Source organism: Protomyctophum bolini (assembly GCF_963924005.1).
Source record: "Protomyctophum bolini genome assembly, chromosome: 11".
Classification (NCBI taxonomy): domain Eukaryota; kingdom Metazoa; phylum Chordata; class Actinopteri; order Myctophiformes; family Myctophidae; genus Protomyctophum; species Protomyctophum bolini.
The window spans coordinates 33071035-33096078 of record NC_137872.1 but is presented as its reverse complement, the minus strand read 5'-3'; the positions used below and the strand labels follow the sequence as shown (position 1 = coordinate 33096078).

Here is a 25044-nt window from a genome sequence, read left to right as displayed (position 1 = left end):
CAGGCAACCAAACAATTCAATTCAAACAGTGTGATTTTAAATAATCAAATGAAAGTACAGTGTACAGTAGGCTACAGTGGAAGTATGTGATGGTAACAATTTGTGATCAACTGTAAGCATTTACAAGAACATACACAAACACACATGCAAATCTCACATCTGCCAGCTGAATACACAGATAATACATTGTTCATTCTATCAAAAGGAGCTCATCCCTAGCAGGTATTATACAGTATTATGCAAAGGGGTCATGGTCAGGGAAAATTACCATACTACAACAAAGGCTTAATATTTCATCAAGTTTATTGTTTATTGTTTTCCTGTTCAATGCAAATTACACGCAACAGCAAATGTTAATGGAGAGAACACAGGCACTATATAGGAAGGATATAATGCCTGGGTACTTCAGGAGAGACGAGAGAAGTTTTTTTTTGCAGGGGTGACTTATCTTTACCTATGGGCACTATACAGTTACTTTCTGCCAAAGTGTGGTGTCTGCCTGTTTTTAGGCGGGGAAACAAACCTAAAAGTGCAGAAGTTAGAACTGCTAGATGAGTAGAGTCCTGCTGAACTGGTACCATTCCAGCTGGGCGTGTGCCGAAAACCTCCCTAGAGAGGCGCCCGAAGGCATCCGTAATTCCGTATTAGATGCCCGAAGCGCCTCAACTGGCTCCTTTCCACGTAAAGGAGCAGCGGCTCTACTTGGGGTCTCTCCTGGATATGTAATTGAACATTCAATGCAATGTATAGCCTATACAATGCACTTTGCACTACACTATGGCTTGGCTGAGAAATAAAACATGACTATTGTTGTATGGTTGGGTTATCGAGAGAGAATATAATATTATAGAGAAGCTTTGAAACAGTTGTGTTGTACTATATGAGAAAGTATAGGTACAGTATAAAACTTGGGAATACAGTCACCTCTCTCCATAAATATGAAGTGTATTGTTGCTTACCGTATGTGGTTATGTATTTTAAGCTCACAATTGGACATACAGTAGTAGTCCATGTAAAGGTAGAGTGGAGAATGAGGCACGAAAGAGTTCACTGGCCTGGAGTAATGAGATAGTTCAATCAAGGTAGCTGCACGTCCTTTTAGACGCAGTGTCAGGATGTGTAGCATGCGCCCTCCGCCCAACAAACCTCAAACTCAAGAGGATTATGACGATTTGAGTTACAGTATGGGGGGGGGGGGGAGGCGGAAACCACGGTGGCTACACATCAGCCAGGATTATAGTTGCCTGATCATTTCATCTAGCCTGCATGGTCTTGACCATGATGCTGGAGGAGCGTGGTCGGCGGGCTTCTTTGGCGATCACCCTCAACTTTGTGGCGTTTGCCTTTGCCTTGTCAGCTGTGACCACCAACTTCTGGTGCGAGGGGACGAGGAAGGTGGTCAAGCCCTTCTGCACGGGACCCCCGGTGGCGGCCAAGCAGTCGTTCTGCATCCGCTTCAACAGCTCCGACGTCAATGACAGCCGACTGGTCCAGTACATCTGGGAGACGGGCGACGACAAGTTTCTCATGAGGAAGTTCCACACGGGCATATTCTTCTCCTGTGAGCAGGCTGCAGATTTCAAAGGTGAAATGGGTTGGGACTCCTGCCTCCTCGGGAACAAGATGACCTTTTCAAGTTGCACTGTATAGATTCGAAGTGATGAGTCCAGCAGTACGAGGTTTTTGTACTCATCTAAGATCCACAGTATATAGAAAGGTTCAGTCAGACAACTCAAGAAGTAATAGTAATATATATTTATTGAATATAGATGAGCAATGCAGTATATTTATTATGGTTTGGCGATGTATTGGATCTGCTTTTTAGGTACTCAGATCAAGCGCATCAGTCCCGGCCATAGGGACTCTGAAATCCCCCGTACCTAAACAGTAGATCCAAAACGACAGGTGGTATAGCTGGGGTGGAGGTGGGTCAGCAGCAGGTTTGTATACAGCGGAACGCTGATACAGCAGCAGCAAGCAAGCAAGCAGGCAGAGGAATGCAAACCTCCGGTTAAAGTAGCCGGTATGAGATGGAGTGAGTGTGTGATTGGCTGAGTGAATCATGTGGATGAGAGCATGATGCTGAGGCGGCTCAATTAACGGCCAGCGCGACTCAACTGAGGTTCCCTGACTGAACTTGCTCTGCGCATGTCTACGACAGACACAAATGCTCATTTGTTCTTATGGAACCTATTATCTACTGCATTACCCCAGGTGAGAAGAATGGTTCCATGATCATTGACCATGACCATCAGGGCAAACGGTATGTTTCAAATTATGCGGAAGTTTTGGATGAAGAATGCAATTCTTCTGTTGGACAGCTGGCTCGCTGTCCAACAGTGTTTTATTACCTTAATTGTATTGCTATTATTTGTGATCTTTGATAGGTGATTAAACTTTGGCTTTCAAATGTAATATTTGGAATTGAGATTTGGATAAATACCATGCAGTGTCATGTTTATTATTATGTATTATTTCAATTCAGGTTCAGGTTCATTTATTTGTTTGTCCCCGTGGGGCGATTTGGTTTACAACAAGGCATAACACAGGCAGGTAACATGAAACACAAAAACACAGTAAAAAGGCACATAGTACACAGAACAATAAAACAGGATGGCAGTTCAAGGTATCAACATTGGTGTAACAAGGTGTAACATTGAAATTCATAACATTTTCAGAACAGTTGTATAAATAATTCATGCAAGCGAGTCAGGTGACAAGTTACTCAGTCGGCATTTAGAGCCTGGATAGCTACAGGCACGAAGGAGAACTTATACCTATTGCTTTTGGCCCCTGGAACCTTTAGGCGAAGGCCAGAAGGAAGCAGCTTGAACTCAGAGCTGAGCGGATGGGAGTTGTCCGTACAAATGGACTTGGCTTTCTTAAGCACCTGATTTTTAAATACTTTTAAGACTAGACTACTGAAATTAACTCCGGCAATCTTTGAGGCCGTTCTCACAATCCTACCAAGGTGGTTTTTGTCCTTTATGTTTAGGTTTCCATACCAACAAATGATGGAGAAGGAGATTGAAGGAGTTGCTCCTTCCCTTTATTGAAATAATTGCCATCATGTTTGCCAAAGAAGCAAATAGCATTAAGAAAACCTGCTTTGGCCTGGACATGTTAATTTGTCTATTCATCTTAATAATATTAAGATGAATAGATGAATCCCTTATATAACTTATTGGGGCAAATGAAAGGCGTGCAGGCAATATTATTGCCTGCATGCCTTTCATTTTCCCTAATAAGTTATAGTCAATCTAAGTAACACAAAACCAAACAAAATGTATCAATGTATTTCTCAATGAGAATACAAATAAAAGCGCAAAAGGGGCATCTCAGATCTGATGAACATTGTTGTTTTGTCTTATTACAGGTTTTGTCTGCAGATACTTCTCAGAGATAGCACCTGAACAAGAACGAGGTTGGTGAAATACTGGCATTTAGAATCTTTTGAATGTACAGTAAGCTACTTTGGTCCCGTATGCTCCCTAAGCAAAGCTCTGGACTGCTCATTCTTGCAGCATGGTTATATGTCTTCCCTTCAGTTTCATTATTTCAGGTTTACACACTTGTACTGTTAGAGGTTGGGGTGTAGGGGTGCAATAGTTAAAGTAACCGATTTAATGATTATGAAACAATCAATTCTACAAGTTCACAACCCACTCTATCCCTTCGTGTGTAGATCTGCTATTCGTATGCATTTATTTTTTAAGTGTTTTAAGTGTTTAATCAGACTAATCGATTATAGTCGAGTTTCTTTTTTTTAAATCGGCTTTGTTTTTGCTGTTAAAATAATCGATAGAGTAATCGCGAAGAAAATAATCAATAGTTGCAGTCCTAGTTGGATGTCAAATTCACTGGCATGTTACAGAACCAAAATGAATACACCCGGGACTTGGCATGTACTGCATTGTGTGTGTGTTGACCACAACATTGCAACTCATTCAGTTTATTTCTCAATGGATACCTACAGTATGTTGTCCTTTCCCCTCTCTGCCATCAATGTTCTGTCTATATACTGTATAATCTACAGTGTAGAATCTACAGTGTAGAAGCATAATCTACAGTGTAGATTATGCTTCAAATATATCAGAAATAAGATAATCTTGTCAACATTTTTAGCGGTCATCATACGGAAGGAAATTGTTTATCCATCACAGCAAAGTGGGAAAGAAATCATTGATAAGACTTGCCTGAAAAAAAGTAACTTGGTCATGTGGTCTGCGTTTCTGTGACAGCCGGGGATATAGGGCGGTAATCTAGTACTAATAGGCTACAATACAAACATAACAAATTAAATTAAATTAAATTAAACTTCTAGCATGCTAAACTAAGATCAATGCAAAATCTTGTCATCTTGAAAAAGATGACCATACCGTCATACTATCATAACATTGGTGACTATCATTACCTTTAACTTTATCCACAATACTCACAGATCCTATTCTTTGTCCTGTGTCAGCATTCAGCAGTAACACTCTGTTGTACAACTGTGTCTGAGTCTGGGCTGAAAGTAGGCAATCTACAAATTTATGATGGATGTGGATTGTGATCTTTGGCATGGTGCCCTGTTGAAATTGGAATATAGAACAGAGTATTAATTACTGTTATAGTCTCACCTCTGCTAATCTCAAAGATAATGAGCAGCTTTCATCGTAATAACTCTATGCTTTGATCTCATCACCAGCCATGTTTACACGAACCCCTTTGGTCATTCCTACAGTGATTAGACAGATTAATCTGGGAACCCATTGGCAAAAACAAAGACAAAGGAAAAACAGCGTAGTCTGTCTCGAGGTGAGACTACTTAGTATATACAGGGAACCTTTTGCAACCGCTCTCAATCTAGCCAGTTTACATATATGCCCTCTGGCCTACCACCTATCATAGAGGTGAAATTATTCTCCAGCCTATTAAAAGACCAAAGTAACTAATTGTGCTTGTCTGTCTCTCTCTCTCTCTCTCTCTCTCTCTCTCTCTCTCTCTCTCTCTCTCTCTCTCTCTCTCTCTCTCTCTCTCTCTCTCTCTCAGGGGTCTTGTGGTTGTGTATAGTAGCTGAGAGTCTGTACCTGTCCCTGTTGTTTACGGGCGGGGCCATGCTGATCCTGGAACAGTGTCCGTGCTTCAGTGTCATGGACAAGCTGAAGCTCAATGCCTTCGCTGCTATGTGCATTGCCTTGTCAGGTAGGGAAGGAAGCAGGAAACTGCTGATGCCATACACACTCTATCTATCCTGTCAAAATTGGCACACAGTTGATCTCTCTTGTAAAACAAACATTCTGTGGAGGGTTTGGTTTGGGAGTTTGACAAAGTACAGTCGATGGTTTTCAACATAATCTCACATTTGCAATTAAACTTCACAGAGCAATATACGGATCATAAAGAAATATATTCATTACTTCATTGGTGTTGTCATTACTGACTACCTCAGGCTGTTTACATTTCTGACTAATAAAGTATTGAAGTAGTTCATGTTGTTATGATCCCCTTTTTTGGGGGGGGGGGGGGGGAATAACAATTTAACATTTCTACATCAAAACAGATCATGGTTTAAAATCACCAATGTAGGAGTGCCGTGTAGGCAGAGAAAAGAAGGAGATTTATTCCTCTTGGAAAAGTCAAAGTCAACGATGGTGGCACTCCGTTTAATCAGACAGAGAGATCAACACAAAACTTGTCGCAGAGGTAAATACGTCAACACCTCTGAGGTGTGTTGCTTCACTCTTAAAGGTAACACTATGCATTGCAGTAAAGGAAAATACTGCCTGTGGTAAGAGGAACAAACATATAAACATGGGCAAGAACGCAGTGAATTATAAATGTCATTATCAACTGTCCTGTGTGTGCATATCCACCACTCAATGATGAATATTATTGTTATTTTATTTGTTATATTACAGTACATGTCATTACATGGTTTTCTCCTAGTACGCACCTGTCCTTGTAAGTGTTTGCAAAATGGCTATCTACTAGTTAAATCATTGTTATTCGGTTCTTCCTTGGCCCATTATAAACCTTTCCACAAAGTTGAATGCACATTTCTGTATAACCTTTGGAATTGAAGGAATCCTTGAAAGAGACAGCCAGACAGACAAATGGAAAAAACAAATTTCCTGTCCATCTCTATTGGTGAAGATAACACATTCATGTGTTATATACAGTAATTATTTTGTGCCACATTAGCATGGAGAGCTATGCTTTTGCTCCCTGCAAGCTCCTGCAATGTATATACAGCCACCCTATAATGCCAGTATCTGATTTGTTACTGTGACATGGGAAATAAGAAAAACAGATACAATATACCGGTAAGTATCTAAATACTGTTCTATAACAACTATAATATAATATAATATAATATAATATAATATAATATAATATAATATATAACTATAATATAACATTCTATTGCACCATGCCATTCGGTTGCACCATAAGGGGGGGGGGGGGGACCTCCATAATGCTGACTAGTGCAACACCCACTCACTGCTTCAGAGGATTTAAAAAGTGGTTTGCAGACTAATCGGATTGGAGGCTGGGACAGCGGTTTTGGGCCGTGACAAGCCAGGCCCAGAGGAGACCCTTCCTACGCCTCCACTATCCCCTTCTCTTCACCCCCATCCCTTTGTTGTTGATGTTTTTATGCACTATAATTCCAAGAAAAAAGAAACGGTGCCAAAGCAGCATGTTGGCCAAGAGCTTGGCAGAGAGGACGTACAACATCCAGACACAACCCTGCTCACCTCGCCAGGGTGTCCCAAAGTCCCAGTGCAACATGCAGATGAAAGCAACTAAGCAAGAACATGTTTCAGCCTTGAACACTCTGTCTTCTGACATATTTGTAATGAAATTCCATTAGGAGTAAATGATTGTTTCTTGGATATTTGTCTTTTTATTAATTTGTCAGAATAATAAAACCATTAAATGTGTAGCTAGACACAAAAACAAAATACCCGTGACTGTATAAGTGCCAATTACTCTTTACTCTTTACTAATTTTCACAGTTATACTTACTAAGTTTAGCATATTGTATGTCATATGTAAATTACGAAACTCTGCCATGCGGTGCCTTCATTATAAAGTGCAATGATATAATGAGCTTGCAAAGAAAAATGGCAATACATTTAATGATAGCTGGATAACGGTTTACATTGTACACATATATTTTGAATGTGCCAACACATTTGTTTGTTCGTATTCCCACCCAGGCCTTTGTGGGATGTTGGCCCATATGATGTTCTCCACCATTTTCCAGTTGGCTGTAGCAATCGGCCCAGAAGACTGGAGGCCTACATCCTGGGACTACAGCTGGTCTTATGTGTAAGTGCATCTATAATTTATAGCAGGGGTTCTCAACCCGTGGGTTTTATGTAACAGTCAAATCTGTCCCCTACCCCATAGGTTAGCGTGGGGTTCCTTCGGCACCTGTATGGGCTCTGCAGTGACTGCATTGAACAGGTATACCAAGACTATCGTAGAGTTCAAATACAAACGGCGGAACATTGAGAAGAACCTGAGACTCAAGCAGAAGCTGATGGAGCTGGAGCTCCTAGATCAGATGTGGAACACTACTGGGCCAGACGCTGTACTGGACACAGATGAAACACCATACTTTGTTGATATGGACTATCTGCCTGAACCACAGGGGGAAGAATATTGCTAAAATATGAGGACTTTTAGGGGTCTGACTCACTCCATTACAACCCTGTCCCGACTCCCTAACCCTAACTTGCAAATGGATGATACAGAACGTTACAGTTATGGTCAACTTATGTTATTGAAAACATTATTGTGCTACACCATCAGAGCACAGCCAATTAGTATACACTATACAGCCAACACCACGACTATAATTCAGTAACAGATGATGGGATATGTTGTGATAGATGTCTATATGCTTGTTTTACCATACAAAGTCTTGTGTAGCCAGACAACTATTCCACATCTCCAAATGCTATCTGGAACTATACACCTAATGCTATCTACACCAATCTACATAATGTATCTACATCTACATAATGCTAACTACACCAAATGCTATCTGGAACTATATTTCCCAAAATCTGTTCTGTTGCTCCAGACTGTATGTTGAAATTGCACCTATAATCCTATACCATACAGCTCATTTGGAGGTCCTCAAATGTACACAACACTGACTACACACCACTAACCACATACAGTATATTACTCTGTAGCAGTCTAATCTATGGTCTGTAGAAGGGAAACAGTGACACCCAGTGGGAATTAACGTTTCACACGTCAATGGAAAGTTTCATGGTGCTTGGTAGCATCATTGCAGACAAATTAATAAATACACAATCCTGTAAACTCATTTTGTTATTACCCGATTTAAAGATATCCATAACAGTTCCATCAGTTTAGTTGTGTAGACTAGACTGTAGAGGATGGTTTGGAGGTCAGAAAATTAAGCACTTAAACTCATATGCCATGTATGTACTATACAAGAATAAAGCAGTTATGTTATTAATTATTAGCTAAAAACAAGATGAGACAACTACTTTGATCAAAAATATAACTTTTAATTCAATGTATATACATTAATGTACATGTATCAAATAGCTTGCATTAGTATACAGTATATGGATTAGAAAGATATTTTTTAGCAATTAATCATTCAATCATCAGATATCATGAGACAATTTACTCAGATCTGCAAACAGACAATTCAAAAATACAATATTATTTGTACATCTTATAAGACTAGTGTATACTTCACATAGATTGTCCATCTGGTCTCTTCTTAGAGTCATTATCATATAGTAATAACCTATAACCCATCAATTCAAGAGGGGCAACAGTGCATTGAGGTAGTTTTTATATTTGGACACTTGCTTTGGCATGTTTTCTCATGCCAATAAAGCTCATTTAAATTGAAAAGTAGGCTAGGCCTATACACAGCACTGTTTCCCAAACGTAAATAGGCTACTTTTTGTGTTTCCTACATTATAAAATATATATATATTTAAAAATAAAATAAAAATCAACGTTTTTCATAATTAAAACAAATCAAAGATTCTTCAGAAATCAGAAATTCCACATTTTAAGAAGTAGCCTATGAATATAACATATAATTAGGACCACAATAGAAACAATGATATGGCCTTTTGTGTCATCATCTGTTTAATATGTGTAATTGTATACTGCTGTAGCCTACTGCAGCTTGATAATAAAGTATTCAATCAAATCAATCTAAAGATTGGCTATTTATGTCCCCTTTGTCCCATGAAGACATCAACATTCTCTTTTGGGTCTTTGTGGCATCAATGTGCAGCTGTGATGATAAGATGTTCATAACCAAGCAGCGGGTTATCCTTAATGTATTTGTTAATGTACCAGCAAGAAACATGGGCCTTGAGGTTTTCTTCAACAAGAAAGTCCATTGCAGCCTATAAAGGAAATTACAGAATATAAAATAAATATATTTAAATCAACATTACTGAGGAATTGTATTCTTGATTTAATTCATGAATCACAAGTTTAGCTCCCTATTTCGTATCAGTGTACTCTAACTCTACTGTATATTGCATGTTGCATCTGTTTTGTAAAGGCCGTTTCACACACATACACCTCAGATAAGCACTGGCCAGCCAACCTTTGACAGCAGCGCAGCAACACCTTTCCCCCGGAATGACTCGGGCACGTTGGTTGACATTAGATCCACCTCTTTCTCGGCCGTGAAGTTGTAACGCAGAACAGCACATTCACTGCTCCCTGCTGTGCAAGTAAGAGAAGACACAACCAGAACAATGCATTCCCTGTGTATTAAGACATAAAATCGCCCATATAAATTAATAGGAGTCAGGACTCAGGAGTGGACGCCGGCCTAGAGTTACACATTCACCCAATGATATGATAGGTTCAGCTGAGCTGTGCAATGGCTCTTCTTACCCGCCTCGCTGCCCAGGCTAACGGTAAAGCGTCTGTTCTCTCGGTCATGTTCCACTCTTACGCAGCTGTTGGGGTAGGGGTTGGATTTAACACATGTAGACGAATAAGAAGAACCGAACAGACGTGTGCTGTTCAGTGCAGTGAAACTGGAAAACAGTTTAAAAGCCATTGAAATGAGCTCCGCCGTGTGGAAAGCCGAGTGTAGCTATACCGTATGAATCTCTTCACAGTGACAGTCAGACCATGTACTCGTACAGTACTGTGTTCGTAACCACCTGCAGGTGAGTAATTGTATTACACTTACTTTTCTTATCAAAATTATTTTGTTCAGCTGTCCAAACTCCAAAGGTACAAAAGAAAAATGGTACAAACGTTGTATAACTGATTATTTTAACCTACTTGGATATTCATCCATCACTAACCCAAATACATAAACTAGTACGTGTCATACTAGAAGGATCTCCTTTCATGTAAGTTAGCTAGCCTATAGTTTTATTTCCCATATATTATCTCATTCTATTCTCTAGGCCTAAGTTGACCAGTTATTAGTTAATAGGCCCAGATAATTCTCACTGAATTCATTTATTGAATATAGCCTACTTTACAAACCATCATAATCATCAAATCACCACCAGTCATAATCAAAGCAGGACATTACATTGAAGCACACACGCACACGCACACACACTTAAAATCATTACAGTTTCTGTGAATGCATGGACAAAGGAAAGACACAATCATTTTTTTAAACTTTTTTAATCTCTTAATTCTTTCAATATTGACTTTCTAACTAACCAAACCCTTCATTTTTCACTTCCAAATTGCGAGCATGCTGAGCAGCAGCACCCCCACCCCACTGAATTGCATTGCACGTGCAGCTATCTTTAATTTCTACTTTGCGAAGCCTTTCTTTCATTTCATGCTAATTATCACTTTCTAACTTTCATCCATTTATTCCAAATACTTTAAAAAAACATTTGATGTCAACAGACCCAGCAAATCCCATTACAAGAGATGTATTCATTACAAAACTATTTTGCTCATGGCAGGACTACATTTCCTTAGCATCAGCATTCTTCACTCCTGCAGCCATCACAGCAAAGAAAAAGCTGGGGAAAAAAGATCTGGTATAGATGGCCATCTTGGGGAGGGAAGGGGCAATTACCACCTCTTCTTTCTTATTGCTTAAAGTCTTCACGATCTCAGTGGCCGCCTCATGTGGGGTAATGCCAAGGGGGTTCTGGCTATACAAATCTGGAAAATGAAGAAAGCACAAATTGGAGAGGAGTATAACATTTAGGAAAATATGTAGGGATGTTTGCGCACAGGTGCGAGAGGCCAAGCATGAAAATCCATAAACAAAAGGTTTATCACTGAGGCCCTATACACACAGGTCTACAGAATGCACATGCAATTTAATGTGATACAAACTCCTTAACTAACGTAGCTTAGTTTATTCACCATTCTATATAATTTCACTACATATAGTTAAGTACACAATACAGATCATTATGTTATGTCTGGATTTAGCTGACTTAATTCACTCACATGACCAGAAGGATGTTTTGCTGGGTGCTGTCTCTGCGGTTGCTGAGGAGCTAATGAAGGTGTGGTTTACGGTGCTGACAGAGATGCTGTACTCTTGGACTTCTGCCCTCAGAGAATCAAAGAAAGCCTGCACTGCATGCTTGGAAGCAGCATCTGGAACACAGAAAGAATACACTTCACTGCAATGTCAATGTTTCCTACCACGAAAATCTGATTCCTCATTCATGTGTTCAGAATATTGCTGCCAATTGTTGCCACCATAAAATATCTTGACTAACATGTAGTGCGAAAAGGCACAGCCAGCTTTCCTTGGATACTATTGACCAGGAGCAAATGACCCGTTCTCCTGGTGATCATGGAGGGTAGAACACCTGAAACATAATATAATATAATATAATATAAAGCAACATTGTATTTTGACAACTAAGAAACAACAACAAAAATGTGATTAAAAACAACAACAACCCTGCAGCTATCTATCATATCTCTCTAATTTCCATTAGTTTTTCAATAGTATTCCTTAATTGGTTTACCTTTGGCCAATGTGATGGGTCCAAAGTAGTTGTTGTCCATTATTAACTTCTCCATCTCCAGAGTCACATTCTGGGCAGGTGCCTTGACCTTTAGACTGCTGTTGATGATGAGGATGTCCACGCAGCCATAACACTCCAGGACCTCTTCAGTTACCTCGGGCATGCTGTCCATGTCACCAAAATCTACCAGCACCAGCTTTGGGGGGAAAGTCTGTTGACAAGGGAAGAAAATATGGTTGGAGATGCATTTAGCGTGTGATTAATTAGACCTGATTGATGTTCAGTTCACCCTACCCTAACATTAAAACATACCTACAGTACTATATCTACTCTCTATAAAGGACTAGTCTACTTGGTGATTCATGTAATTGGTTTACTGTACGATACTTACTAAAGTAGGGTCTGAAGCGCTTGTCAAATCGCTATCAAGTTCTTCAAGTTTCTCCCATTGTTTCCCACACAGGATCAGCCTAGCCCCATCCTTGTGAAACACACTGGCACATTCTTCGAAGATGAATTAATGGGGAATTTGAACAAAAAGACAGCGAGGATACAAAAATGATTACAGGAGATTAAAGCAATCAATGAGATTTCTATATCAAATGCTGAAGCGGGGAATTCAAGTAATCATTTAAAACAGAACCTACCTTTTCCAAGTCCAGATGTGGCATCAGTTATTACCACCACCTTGTTGCGCACACATGTTTTCAGCAACAGACTGGAAACCAGACTGTACAGGTAGCAAAGCCCAGTTGTGACCAGAATCACACATGGTACCAAATATAGAACAGTGATGTTCCACGGTTGGTCCATCTCTGGGAAGATATAATCCTAAAAAAACAACACAGTGAGTGTAAGTGTCTATGATTTAACCAGGTCAGCGTAATCTTAAATTAAAAATACTAATTAAAAGTACTAGTTTTTTAGTGTTATTCACTGCAAACCATTTAAACCATCAATTCAAAAACATACCATGCAAAGTAACATTTTTTATCTCAGCAGTCGGTTGAAGTATGTTGATGGTATGTAAAGTATGTGTACCTCTTGTACCTTTTACAACCATTTATTTAAAAATCTAGTTTATGCTTATGATTCTGAAATCATAAGTTGTTTTTTGGAATGTTCTTTCTCAATTATAGAAAAATAAAAACAACATAGTTCAATCTACTACACAATCTAAGACACAAGTCTTTTATATGAAATATTTGGTCACCGAATAAGCTTGCAAATGAAGATGTAGATAATGTCTTAGACAGACACTCAATGAATTGCAGGGAGCTGGATTGGGCCTCAAAAGCAAAGGCATCAACCTTTAAAAAATATACTGTATGAAAAGAGTGTCTTTACCTATATTTTGCTTTAAAATCGAGTCTTTGGCAATGTTTTATCCAGAAAAAGACTTGTATGTATGCATGCTCAGCAGCCATATGCCTGCTTGTGTTATAATGTTAAGAATGACCTTAATTTTATGACCTTATTATGTGATAATTATGGGAATGTCATTGTTTGTTTTAATTGGAGCTCCTTTCATGTGTTTTAACTGGAGTAAATGTTTTACTCTGACCAGAGGGAGGTGTCACAAATGAGTCTTGGCTAGAAACCTAAAATGGAGTCATGTTTTGTAACTTGACACAATGTTTTTTTGCATTGTCCCTGACAAATAGGGTATGTATATATACATACATACTACATACAACAGAATTAAGGCACTAAGAAACCTAAACTGTTGCTATGACTTTGTGAATGGACTATTTAACTCAGTTACTCTCAGATTGTAATATTAATATTTTGGTCAAAACATTTTGGTCATTATCTTTCTGGGCATTAAAAATGGGGCATTAAAAAATCTGGGCATTAGAAAAAGGTGGGGCATATGTTTTTTTGCACGACATGCAGTTGACATGTTGTGGTGGACAGAACACCACTTTTATAAACACTTTTAAGAGTCAAACTTTTCTTTCCTGGCTAACATTAATTTAAAAATACGATAATAATTCAAGATAAATTTATCAAAGTGTCGAGTGTTAGCCAGGTTCTCTATTTTTGGCCAACTGTGGGTTGGAAGAAAAGCCTTGGGCAACTGTTTGCTGTGCCGAGGACAGTGTGCTTGTCCAGGCAGAGACTAAATATAAACTGACCTAGAAATAGATACTGTATATCTCACAAAAACCCAATGTAATGGCATAACATCGGCATTATTCCAAGTCAAGAGTCAAGATGTATCAATGTCTTACATGGAATCAATCACTGGCCTATAATAATCCCAAACTTGCTGCACAGTATCTCCGCTGTAAAACATCAGTGCTCAACTGACCAGCAGTTAGCAGAGTAAAATAAACATTTGGTGTCTGATCTAAACAATGAAGAATGAATAGCAACAACCACTTACTGCTTGGAATTGCTATTGCAGGCCTCTGGGTGTGTTTCTGCAGGATAAGTCCTCTCATGAGGAGCTGTGTAGCTCCAAACCCCTGCTTATTCAATGAGGGTCCCTGGCAGCCAGCATTCCCCCTCTCCAGCAATACTGGGGGATTTGAGCTCTTTTAATAGCAACACAGCTGAGTCAGTTATTTTCCTACACATGTTGTCAGTGTGGTAGCCTATGTTTAGAATGACAGGGCAATGGGTGTGGGATGGGGGTGTGGGGTGGGGGTCAATGTGGTATGTTTAGAATGACAGGTCAGGGGGGGGGGGGGGGGCTCTTAAGTGGTCCATGTGCTTCATCTAGGGCTATCTTTAGGTTATACTTTATGTTTCATACAGTGTACCACACAAATACATGCATTGTGGGTAGGCTCACACACACACACACACACACACACACACACACACACACACACACACACAGACGGACGGATAGGACGTGCAGACTTACGTACAGAATATTGCATGTACACGTGCACAACACACATACATAATAAATGTCAGGGCAAGAAATACCACTATTGTAAGACCTGTAAGCCCTTAAATGCTGGGGGGAGGGTCTATCACACAAGCATTTGGCAGCACCACTGTACTGACCGGACCAGAGGACCCCCAACATATTGAAGACTCATACCGAAGAGTGGGAACCTGAGAATTGTAGGCACCTCAGTGTTAAATTGGCTATGAATGAATGCATGCATGCATTGGAAAATTGTCTGAAATAAATTAAATTGTATATATATTTTTGAACATGCTTGAATACATTTTGGCCTATATTATGTAGGTCTGATCATGATTCATATTTCATACCATGTATTTATGTTCAAATCGTGTAGGCCTATTTTTTTTTCCATACCATTTTCCAAAGAATACTTTTATTCTTATCTTCTCACATTTTGGAAGGGGAAAAAGGCTATTGCAGGTGCCACCCATGTGCCACCATAGAGTTATAATATATAAGGGTGACAGTAGCTACCGGTATACTCTTCCTGTATACATGCTTGTAATATTGTTGATTCTCTTGAATTAAACTGAGATTTTATTGGAGGAAGTTGTATGAGCTCATAGATAAATGGTGGGCCAAACATTGCTGATCTGTAACTATATTCGGCTAGGCCAGAGCGATCCTCATACACTACTGTTGAACAAGTATGTTTTATCTATCAGCGCAAGGGGCGGTGCCATGTGGATGTGTGTGTGTGTGTGTGTGTGTGTGTGTGTGTGTGTGTGTGTGTGTGTGTGTGTGTGTGTGTGTGTGTGTGTGTGTGTGTGTGCGTGTGTGTGTGTGTGTGTGTGTGTGTGTGTGTGTGTGTGTGTGTGTGTGTGTGTGCGTGCGCAATACAACTGTGGCGAAAAACTGCTCGGAAATCCTGTGGTCCTTCTCGCACAGACAGACATATTAAGCCGGACTGGGTTTATTATTGCGATAAAAGCCAGGTGTGCATTGGATGTATAAATTAAAGTAGCTGTCAATATGTCTGATTTCGAAGAATTTGAGAAACAGCTCAGTGAGAATCGACAAGGTGAGCTAATCTGTGTTTGCAGACTAGCGATTACGTCGCTGACATTCTGTATGCATGAATATCATCTGTCAATGCTTCACTGACTGTGCAATGCATACTAATATCCTCGAACTTCACATGCATGTCGTGTATTTATTTGGCATTCGTGTGTCTCCCTCCCAGATGGTTATAGACGTTGACACAACATTAGCTTAATTGTAACATTGCTAAAACCTAAATAATGCAATTCTGGACATACCGACAGGGGAACAGGGTTTGGTAACAGGATAGGTGGGCACCTCGATGTTAAATTGGCTATTACCCCCCAAAAAAATGTAAATAATAATAATATTTGGAAAATGTTTTTATGTAAAGTAAACTAGACCTACTTAGAACGTATGTTGTATTAACGTATTAATGTATAATATTTCTACAGTTGCTACAAAATCCATCCAGTCATTTTGGTGATGTTGAAAGATACAACTTGGTCTGATAAATAATAATGTACTGTGTATGTTCACTTCATGTAAATTTACATTACTTTAGCCCATTTTCCAAATATTAAATGTTTTAACATTTTGGACAAAATAGCCAATTTTACATCAAGGTGCCCATCATGTCCCTATCTTATCCTGTATCCCTACCAATAGCAAAGCCATGCTGTAGATCCAGTGACCATGAAAGCATTATTTCTATCTGGTCAACCTGGTCTCTTTTTTTTAATGGATAAAACGTTATTTTAATCAATGGTATCAGTATGGTAATGATAATAACATCTACAGACTAGTAGTTGGAGCTGGTCTCTTCCATTGAGAAAGGTAGACCCGGCCTGGGCCTGCCTAGCGGTCCAGGCACCTTGGCTGGTAATCCAGCATGTCAGTGTGTTGCGGGTTCGAGTCCCGATGAACTTTGCTGTGTGTCTTCCCCCCCCCCCATCTCTCTCCCTGTTTCTTACTGTGTATCTAACAATAAAGGCAAAAAAGCCCCAAAAATGTAAGAAATGTAGACCCTTGTCTCGGGTAGGACACCTACTGGTTAACATCTAGTACTGCCCCAATATCTCCTGGTGGTAATTTCTCTCATATGGGAGACTGGTTTTAATTCCAGGTAGGACATGAAAGTTATAGATTATAGTTTTAAACAGACCGGTTGAGGACCGTTGTAGCTACAAAGCGACGTGTTTATGCACCTTTGCTCTTCTCCTTGTCGAACTGCGCAGAGAGAGAGAAAGAGAGGCACAAAAAGAGGAGCCGCAGTGGATCCCAGCGAAGTGAGAAGCACCGTAGCTGGAGCAAAGATCGGGGAAGTCACAGCCGAGAGAAGCGCACTCGCAGCAGGGACCGGAAGAGCCGTGACCGAAGGAGCGCGTCGCGAAGGAGCACGTCGCGAAGGAGCGCCTCTCGAAGGAGCACCTCACGAAGGAGCACGTCGCGAAGGAGCGCCTCTCGAAGGAGCACCTCACGGGATCACAAAAAACACAGGTGGGTGGGTGTGCAGTACGCCAGCCCACTAGAAGAAATGTGTCGAGCCCTGTAATGTATTGTCCACTTTGGACCTGTGTTTATACTCTACATTTAGCTACTCTCCAAGGAGAACACGGAAGAAAAGGACCTGCAAATATTGGGACGTGCCACCCCCTGGCTTTGAACACATCACACCAATGCAATATAAAGCTATGCAAGGTATTTGTTAACAGCTTTTCTAATAGTACAGAGGTACGGTTATGCTTATGCAATAACACAAAAAAGCTCTGGTAGCATGGTGACTCTTTTGGCAATGCACTCATAAAGATGTCTCTAATGGAGGTTGAAATGCATGCTCATTTTCACCTCACCTTCAGTACATGTTGCTGTCGCCAATGCATTAGTAATCTCACACAGCCTCCCATCTTCACTGTATGATCATAGCATAGATTATGTCGCTTGACTGTCCTGCCCTCCTCCTTAGTTGACATTTGTATGAACTCGAAGGCGCAAATGTATGTTCATTGCATATGAGTCATCTGAGTCATGGGGAGATTCTCATGTGCCCTCAACTTTGTTTTTCTCTCAGCCGCTGGACAGATACCAACAATAGCTCTGCTGGCAACATCCACTGCGAGTGGAGTTGCCGTGACACCAACCCAAGTGCCCATAGTTGGCAGTCAGATGACAAGACAAGCCAGACGCCTTTATGTTGGCAATATTCCATTTGGGGTAACTGAGGTAACTGAGCTTCTTAATTATTCTACTCACATTTTTCCTACTCTGGTTCCTGATATTTCTTTTTTATATTAGGCACCCACTGACGAGTTCAAGTGATGTTTTTAACTCTTTTTCATAGGAGTCCATGGCAGAATTCTTTAATGCCCAGATGCGACTTGCAGGGTTGTCACAAGCCCCTAGCAACCCTGTGCTTGCTGTGCAAATTAATCAGGATAAGAACTTTGCATTTTTAGAGGTGAGAGAGGATTTCTGTCAATTCTACAATTCCTTCGGTTACTAGATCTCCATTGTAAACAAAGTTGACTTTGTGGACTAGCATTAGATACTTCCTGGTTTGTCTCCAATGTATCTTTTCCATGTATAGTTTCGATCGGTAGATGAGACTACACAGGCCATGGCCTTCGATGGAATAATTTTCCAAGGTCAGTCACTGAAGATCAGACGACCTCATGACTACCGACCTTTACCTGGTATTTCAGAGCAACCTGCCTTCCACGTACCAGGTTTGTGGGTGTCTGTTTTCTTTCTAGGCTACTAATTATATACATGAACATATTGTCGCTATCTGGTGCAAACTTTGTCCAAAACCATTCCAGTTCAAGAATTGGTAAAACGAACCTGTGTTCCAATGGATGCAATGTACGTAGTTTAGTTAGTCATAGCTCGTAAAATGTTTCATTGGTTGAATATTTATAAAACACACAGGAAGATTCAACCACTTTTAACCCTGCGTCCCTATTTGGGAATATGCATTATAGGTGAAAATGTTCAATTCAATTGTTTATTTTTGTTCATGGCGTGATGCCACACATTGTGACCTTTTTGCACTACTTTTGCAACAAAGTATAACAAGGAACATTCATTTATGGGGGTTTCTGCCTTACTGTGATGATGTTATGTATCCCGGTTATGTCCGGCCGAAACTCTTTTTTTCTTTCATAAATCAATGCTATTGAACACCCTTTACGTCTGTGTATTGGTTAAAAAAAAGTAAAAACACAAACCAATGAATACAGTGCTTCTGACAAAGCCAGCTAACTCCATTGGACCATTGGACTGTCTGCTAAAGCATCCAACTCCACCTCCTCTCCCCTCTGACTATTATATAAAGTCACAATTCCAACTTTGATGAGGGACTAGGGATTTTTCAGGAAATGTAGAATATATTTTTCATTTCCTGAAAATGTTACTTTGAAATTTGGAGTTAGCTGGTTTCTGCCCGACAGCAGAGATATGGATGACAACATAAAATCTGAGATTTGGTGGTGGATTGGGATCTTATTTCTTTCTTGTTGCTTTTGTCTATTTAGGTGTCGTCTCCACAGTAGTCCCAGATTCCCCTCATAAACTGTTCATAGGAGGACTGCCCAACTATCTTAATGATGATCAGGTATTTAACCTAAAATGCTATATCAGGCTGACAGATAAAGCAGCTGCAATCACGTTCTCTCATTCTTCTCTCATTTGTTTGTTTTTAAATGTCACAGTTGCACATGCACAGATTATTTATTTTATTATTTCATTGTGGGATGAACACATCTCCCACACAAAAGGAAGAAGATTGCAAAAATATGCCCTATTAGATCTAAGAACAGAAGTAGCCGAAAAAGTTGATGAATATCCATATTGCACCATGTCCAAAAGTAGATATTATCTAGGTTGTTCTAATGCAGTGAGTGCAGTACATACAGTATTTGATGGTGTCATCTACTCTGGAATTCTGGCCATGGCACTGATGGCAGTGTAAGCAAGGGCAAAGCTTCTGGGAAAAGAGGGAGAAAGCTGAAATTAGCACTACTGGCGAAAACACTAGCAGTGTTTAAAGCTTTACATACATTTTTATTTTAAAAGGGCTATTTGATTAGACTTTAATTTAATGATGCAACTGCAACATGCAATTTCAGATTAGAAGCATATTTATTTATATCTGAGTTTGTCTCTGTCATCATAATAGGTGGCTATTGGACACTTGATAGCTAATATTATTCCACCTTAGCTCTAGAAAATATCTCCAACCTTTGATATCAATTTAATAACTATTGTGTGCACACAGCTTTATGTAAGGCTTTCTGTGACTTGGCTACCTATAAGCCATTTGCTTATCACATACTGCTGCTTATTCATTGCTCATGTTAACCATACCTCTTGAAAAAGGTAAGCAAAGTCCAATTCATAATAGGCCTGTTAAGTCTCATGCCTTTGTTTCTGCATGGTATGCAGACCTGGATGCTGTTCCCCAATAATAAGTGTCTGTATTATATATACATATATACTGTAAGAGTAAAACAAATTATGTTTATAAGTAGATCTGTGGATTTCAACTTATTTATATAAATAAATGCTCCCTTAGACCAAACCATAGCACTCAATAGATCCATCTTGGCACATAAGGGAGATGGTGTCAATTTCTTTCTTGTTCGATTCTAATTTTCGATTCTAATTTATCCTAATTAAATTAGCTGTGACAGAGTAAAGTGTACCCTTGTGTTTATTATTTATTGGTTATTTTTATTTATTTTTATTTATTTATTATTGCAGTCGCTGCCACTGCTTTGATACTCACAGCTCTTTCATTTTTGTTCCCCCACTTTGTCCCCAGCTAGGGGCCTGTAAGATCGTTAAGTCTGCGCTCATAATTTGTTCAGTAGTACTGATCTACTGCTGCCATGCCAACATGTAACACAAGGCAAGTAAGACATTCTGATCCTCACTCGGATACACTGCTAGCCAGCAGGCTCCCTTACTGGCTACTTTCTTTCTCCCATCATTCTTTTGGAGCGCGTTTAGGGCCCACGAGTTGGGGTAAAGGATTGCTTATTAGTATTGGCTGGGTGGGGGTGGGGGAGGGTGGTTGAATTCGGCAGGTAAGACTACACATAATGCTGTCTGGATACCTATCTGATGCCTTTTTGCCTGCAATTAGCAAACTATAATCAGGCTAAAGTTTTTGAATAAGAGCAATTCAACTTCATCTTGTGTCTTTTGCCTTCCACCATTTACAGTATAGCTTATGTAGTCAAAATAAAGGCAATTTGGAATACATCATATTGCTCTTTTGATTTAAACAAATGACCACTCAAGACTAACTTAAAAGTTAATATTGTGTCTTTCTGGTCCTATAAAATCAAAGTCTCCTGTAGCAAATTATTTATACTTAAACACTTACAGGACCATACCACCTTCAATACATGTCATTGTCAATTCATGGCTTCGGGCATATATTGCTTTATTATTATTTTTATTTCCTCTACATAGTCTTTAAAACATTATTGAACTTACCTGAATAAATGTATCAATATGGCTGAACATCATTGTGCAGTTAACAAGTGATGGACATGGGAATTTCATTCATAAATCAATCCTTTCACAAGGGACTTGTTATTGGCTAGGCTTTTCAAATCAATCCATGCTTTTAAATGTATATATATGTAAACACAATGATAACATAACTTTGACAATAAATAAAGAAACAATAAAGTTTGCTGTACTAATTTACTCAGTCAAGCAAGTTTCAACTCTCTCTCTCTGCACTTTCATACCATACTGAAATGAGTTTAATCCAGCGGCTTCCTCGAAAATCAAACAAACCACGGTATGCGTTGGAATATAAACAATATGTTCTACAAGTGACCTAAGCAAATTCTTGTTTAATCATGTCATTTATGCTTTTCTTGTCCATTCCCCATGGTATGATTTATCTCATGTGAATCAATCAAATTGAGGTTTATTTTATTCAGGTGGGGTACACGGCAAAATCATGTTGTTCATTTAACTCTGAGAGTGAGTGTTCATGTAACTCATCAGAGTTAATAAACACTCAGGATTTTGCTGTGTAAGCTTTGTGAGGCTGATGTATGGTGTTTCTCATGTCCATGCTGGTTTTCATCTCTTGTGCAGGTAAAGGAGCTCTTGACATCATTTGGGCCCCTCAAAGCTTTCAATCTAGTCAAGGACAGTGCCACATCACTGTCAAAAGGTTACGCATTTTGTGAATATGTAGACATCAGTGCAACCGATCAGGTAAGAAGCTGCTTCTTCTTCTTCTTTTACCGTTTCTATCAAGAGTGCAGTGTTGCATGTACTGGTTTTTAGAGGCTTCTTGGTTGTGTTGTGTTGTGTTTTGTCAGGCAGTAGCAGGGCTCAACGGAATGCAGCTGGGTGACAAAAAACTCATCGTCCAAAGGGCTAGTGTTGGAGCTAAAAATGCCAATCCAGTGAGTAGGATTTATTTAAACTATAATCTATTGAGTCTGTTATGGAGACTTGTTATGGAGACCTTATTTTTCAAGGTAATAGTGTATGGAATATAGATAGAAAACTTGCAACCTCGTGACCAAAGAAAAAACATTGTTATTGTATGTTACTGCAAACCACAGATACTGTACATTGAATGTTGACGTTTCTGAAGCAAACCTATTCAATGTTTCTAGACTGACCATGTTAACGCAATAATAGATTGTGCAATTTCAAAATAGATTATAATAACTGATTCCCACCTAGTCTCGTGTGGACAGACTGCCTCCCACAATTTTCAAATGTTTCCGGTCATACAGTCTGGAGCACGTAAGCTCTGATCATGACACGAGCAAGCGATAAAGCGGAAGTAAAGTCAGTTTCGTCTTTACAGTCGTGCAAATTTATCCTAATGGCCTATAAATCGAAATCATCTAAGCATATTAATATATATATATATATATATAATATATATATATAATATATATATAATATAGCTTGCTGCTTAGCAGAAATTTATATAGTATATATATTTTTGAATGTAAAGATAAATGCAAGCTTCCTTGCAGGTGTAGTTCTGTGTTCTGTTCTGTGTAGTTCTCTATGTCTGGCTACGCAAGACTAATTTTCCACCTATCAGTATGCAACTTGAACAGTGCTGCTGACTGTCATCAGGATAGCCATCACACTGCTTGGCGCCAACACTCGGTCAGCTAGCACCTCACAATTTTCAATGTATGGTTTGCAGAAATGTACAATTCCCTTCTAATTATTTATTATTTAGTTTGTTGTCATGATTTGTCACAACTCGAGTTGGCTTTGTAAGAGTCTTAAAAGGTCTTTAAATAAATTATTTTTGAAATGTCTATGAGGAAAATGAATGGGGAATCATTTCCTTGGCCCTGGTAGGGGGCGAGACTGCGAAGCTCTATAGTACAGACATTGACTCATTTGACTGTCCTCTTTTTCTTCAACCAGACTTCCATCATTGAGACTCCAGTGACACTGCAGGTTCCTGGTTTACAAAGGCTCCAGAACTCTGGCATTCCCACAGAGGTGCTGTGTCTTCTCAACATGGTGATGTCTGAGGAGCTGGTGGATGATGACGATTATGAGGAGATCCTGGAAGACATCCGCGAGGAGTGCTGCAAGTACGGGAGTGTGCGCTCCATTGAGATCCCTCGGCCTGTTGATGGCGTGGAGGTCCCTGGCTGTGGAAAGGTGAAGCCTGTGTTTGCATAATAATACACATTAAGACCGGAGGCAGATTGTGAAAATGCTATCTAAATCAGTAGATCTCAAACTTTTTCTTAATTAAAAATTATTCAACATTTTTCAAACACTAGGTACAGTAGCAGTAGTACTGCTTTTTTTATTTTCATACTTCACTTCCCCTCCTCCTCCTCCTATTTTTTCCAGATCTTTGTGGAGTACGTGTCCGCTGCAGAATGTCAGAAAGCCATGCAGGCCCTCACTGGCCGCAAGTTTGCTAACAGAGTGGTGGTCACCAAATACTATGATCCCGATATGTACCATAGACATGAGTTCTGAGTGGACAGACCGGTCTCATGGCTGGGCACGTCTTGGAAGGTTGTGTCCACTACTTTGTTCTCTTTGTTCCCACAAAGATAGTTATTTTCTTTCGAAAGTATTAACTTTCATGAATGTGGTGAACCGTTCCCCATTAACTAGAGCTGGAAAAGACTAGTTTGAAGAAGACATACACATATTTTACCTGCTGTACTCTTAAGAGTGTGTACTATATTATGTGTACTATATTCTGTATTACCAGTAGTCTTTCCTCCAGTCACACGTTCAAATTATTCCTTAACCTTAAAAACAATGATTAAGTCAAACTGTACTGCTTACTGTATAGGATAGCAAATGTCTAGTTGTTTTGTGGATACAAATTAACCCCAAAACATTTCATTAGAAGACATCCAATGTACTTCTTGCAAAGTTGTAAATAGAAAGTTATGTCTGAAGATTAATAATATTATTACGATCATGTACTCTTATTGAAAATTACCTTTAATTGGCATATAAACTCCTTAAGGTGTTGAGCTTCCACCATGTAAAGGTAAAGAAGGGCAGGAAGTGTTGAAGGTGACAAGACATGACACTGGAACTACCAGCAATAGATAAGATATTTAATTACAAAATTTATACCAGTAGTTTTCAGAAACAGAAATCTGTCCTCGCATCATAATGGAAGAGGTTAAATGTGATATGCACATTGAAAAGAATTGAACCTTTAGTTCTGTAGATACTTTATTATATTAAGCTTTTCTTTTCTTTTTTTCTTTTCTTTTCTTTTCTTTTTTTACATTTTCTTTTTAAAGCTTTCTAAACAGTACGGGCATGACCATAATATATCCAAAACAATTGATGTATACATGCATTTGGATAGCCTGTTACGAAGTTTGCAGTCACAACAAATAATTTGCTTTAAATGTAACAAGTGCAACATATCAAATTATATTAATCAATTACAGTATTTTATACATTTTGGATGGCTAAATATTTAAAACATTTTTACCTGTACAATCCCTGCCACTGCCATGCCTTGAATAAATGCTTGCCTCCAAATGTCATTCTATGTATTTATTTTTCAGACATTTTCTAAATTTGAAATGAAATAAATGTCTGGGAAAACCTGATCCTGAACAGAAAAGGAGGATGGGGCCATTT

At 39.2% G+C, this 25044-nt stretch overlaps 4 protein-coding genes across 4 annotated transcripts; 2 read left to right on the top strand and 2 right to left on the bottom strand.

The window, feature by feature from the left end:
- Positions 1–1281: 1281 nt before the first annotated feature.
- LOC308323420 (germ cell-specific gene 1-like protein) lies at positions 1282–7663 on the top strand (the record flags this gene model as incomplete). The annotated part of the gene is made up of 5 exons (XM_080775151.1): positions 1282–1585; positions 3377–3424; positions 5035–5187; positions 7209–7320; positions 7402–7663. 5 exons carry the CDS (start codon positions 1282–1284, stop codon positions 7661–7663), a joined length of 879 nt encoding a protein of 292 aa, XP_080631277.1.
- Positions 7664–8614: 951 nt separating this feature from the next.
- On the bottom strand, positions 8615–10147 carry LOC308323772 (protein NATD1-like). The gene is made up of 3 exons (XM_080775582.1): positions 9910–10147; positions 9614–9735; positions 8615–9407 (listed from the first exon to the last, which is right to left on the bottom strand). Exons 1-3 carry the CDS (start codon positions 10076–10078, stop codon positions 9282–9284), a joined length of 417 nt encoding a protein of 138 aa, XP_080631708.1. The 5' UTR covers positions 10079–10147; the 3' UTR covers positions 8615–9281.
- A 365-nt stretch (positions 10148–10512) lies between these two features.
- dhrs7ca (dehydrogenase/reductase (SDR family) member 7Ca) lies at positions 10513–14512 on the bottom strand. The gene is made up of 7 exons (XM_080775579.1): positions 14380–14512; positions 12638–12821; positions 12382–12494; positions 11991–12201; positions 11736–11828; positions 11458–11610; positions 10513–11163 (listed from the first exon to the last, which is right to left on the bottom strand). The coding sequence occupies exons 2-7, from the start codon at positions 12801–12803 to the stop codon at positions 10961–10963; spliced, it is 939 nt and encodes a 312-aa protein (XP_080631705.1). The 5' UTR covers positions 12804–12821; positions 14380–14512; the 3' UTR covers positions 10513–10960.
- Positions 14513–15803: 1291 nt separating this feature from the next.
- On the top strand, positions 15804–24909 carry LOC308323771 (splicing factor U2AF 65 kDa subunit-like). The gene is given in 14 exon segments (XM_080775581.1): positions 15804–15937; positions 17136–17397; positions 17495–17598; positions 17969–18120; positions 18239–18355; positions 18485–18623; positions 19431–19510; positions 20720–20741; positions 20744–20785; positions 20788–20810; positions 22018–22140; positions 22248–22334; positions 23332–23574; positions 23773–24909. Coding segments are annotated over 14 exon segments (1575 nt in total). The 5' UTR covers positions 15804–15888; the 3' UTR covers positions 23905–24909.
- The last annotated feature ends 135 nt before the right edge of the window (positions 24910–25044 follow it).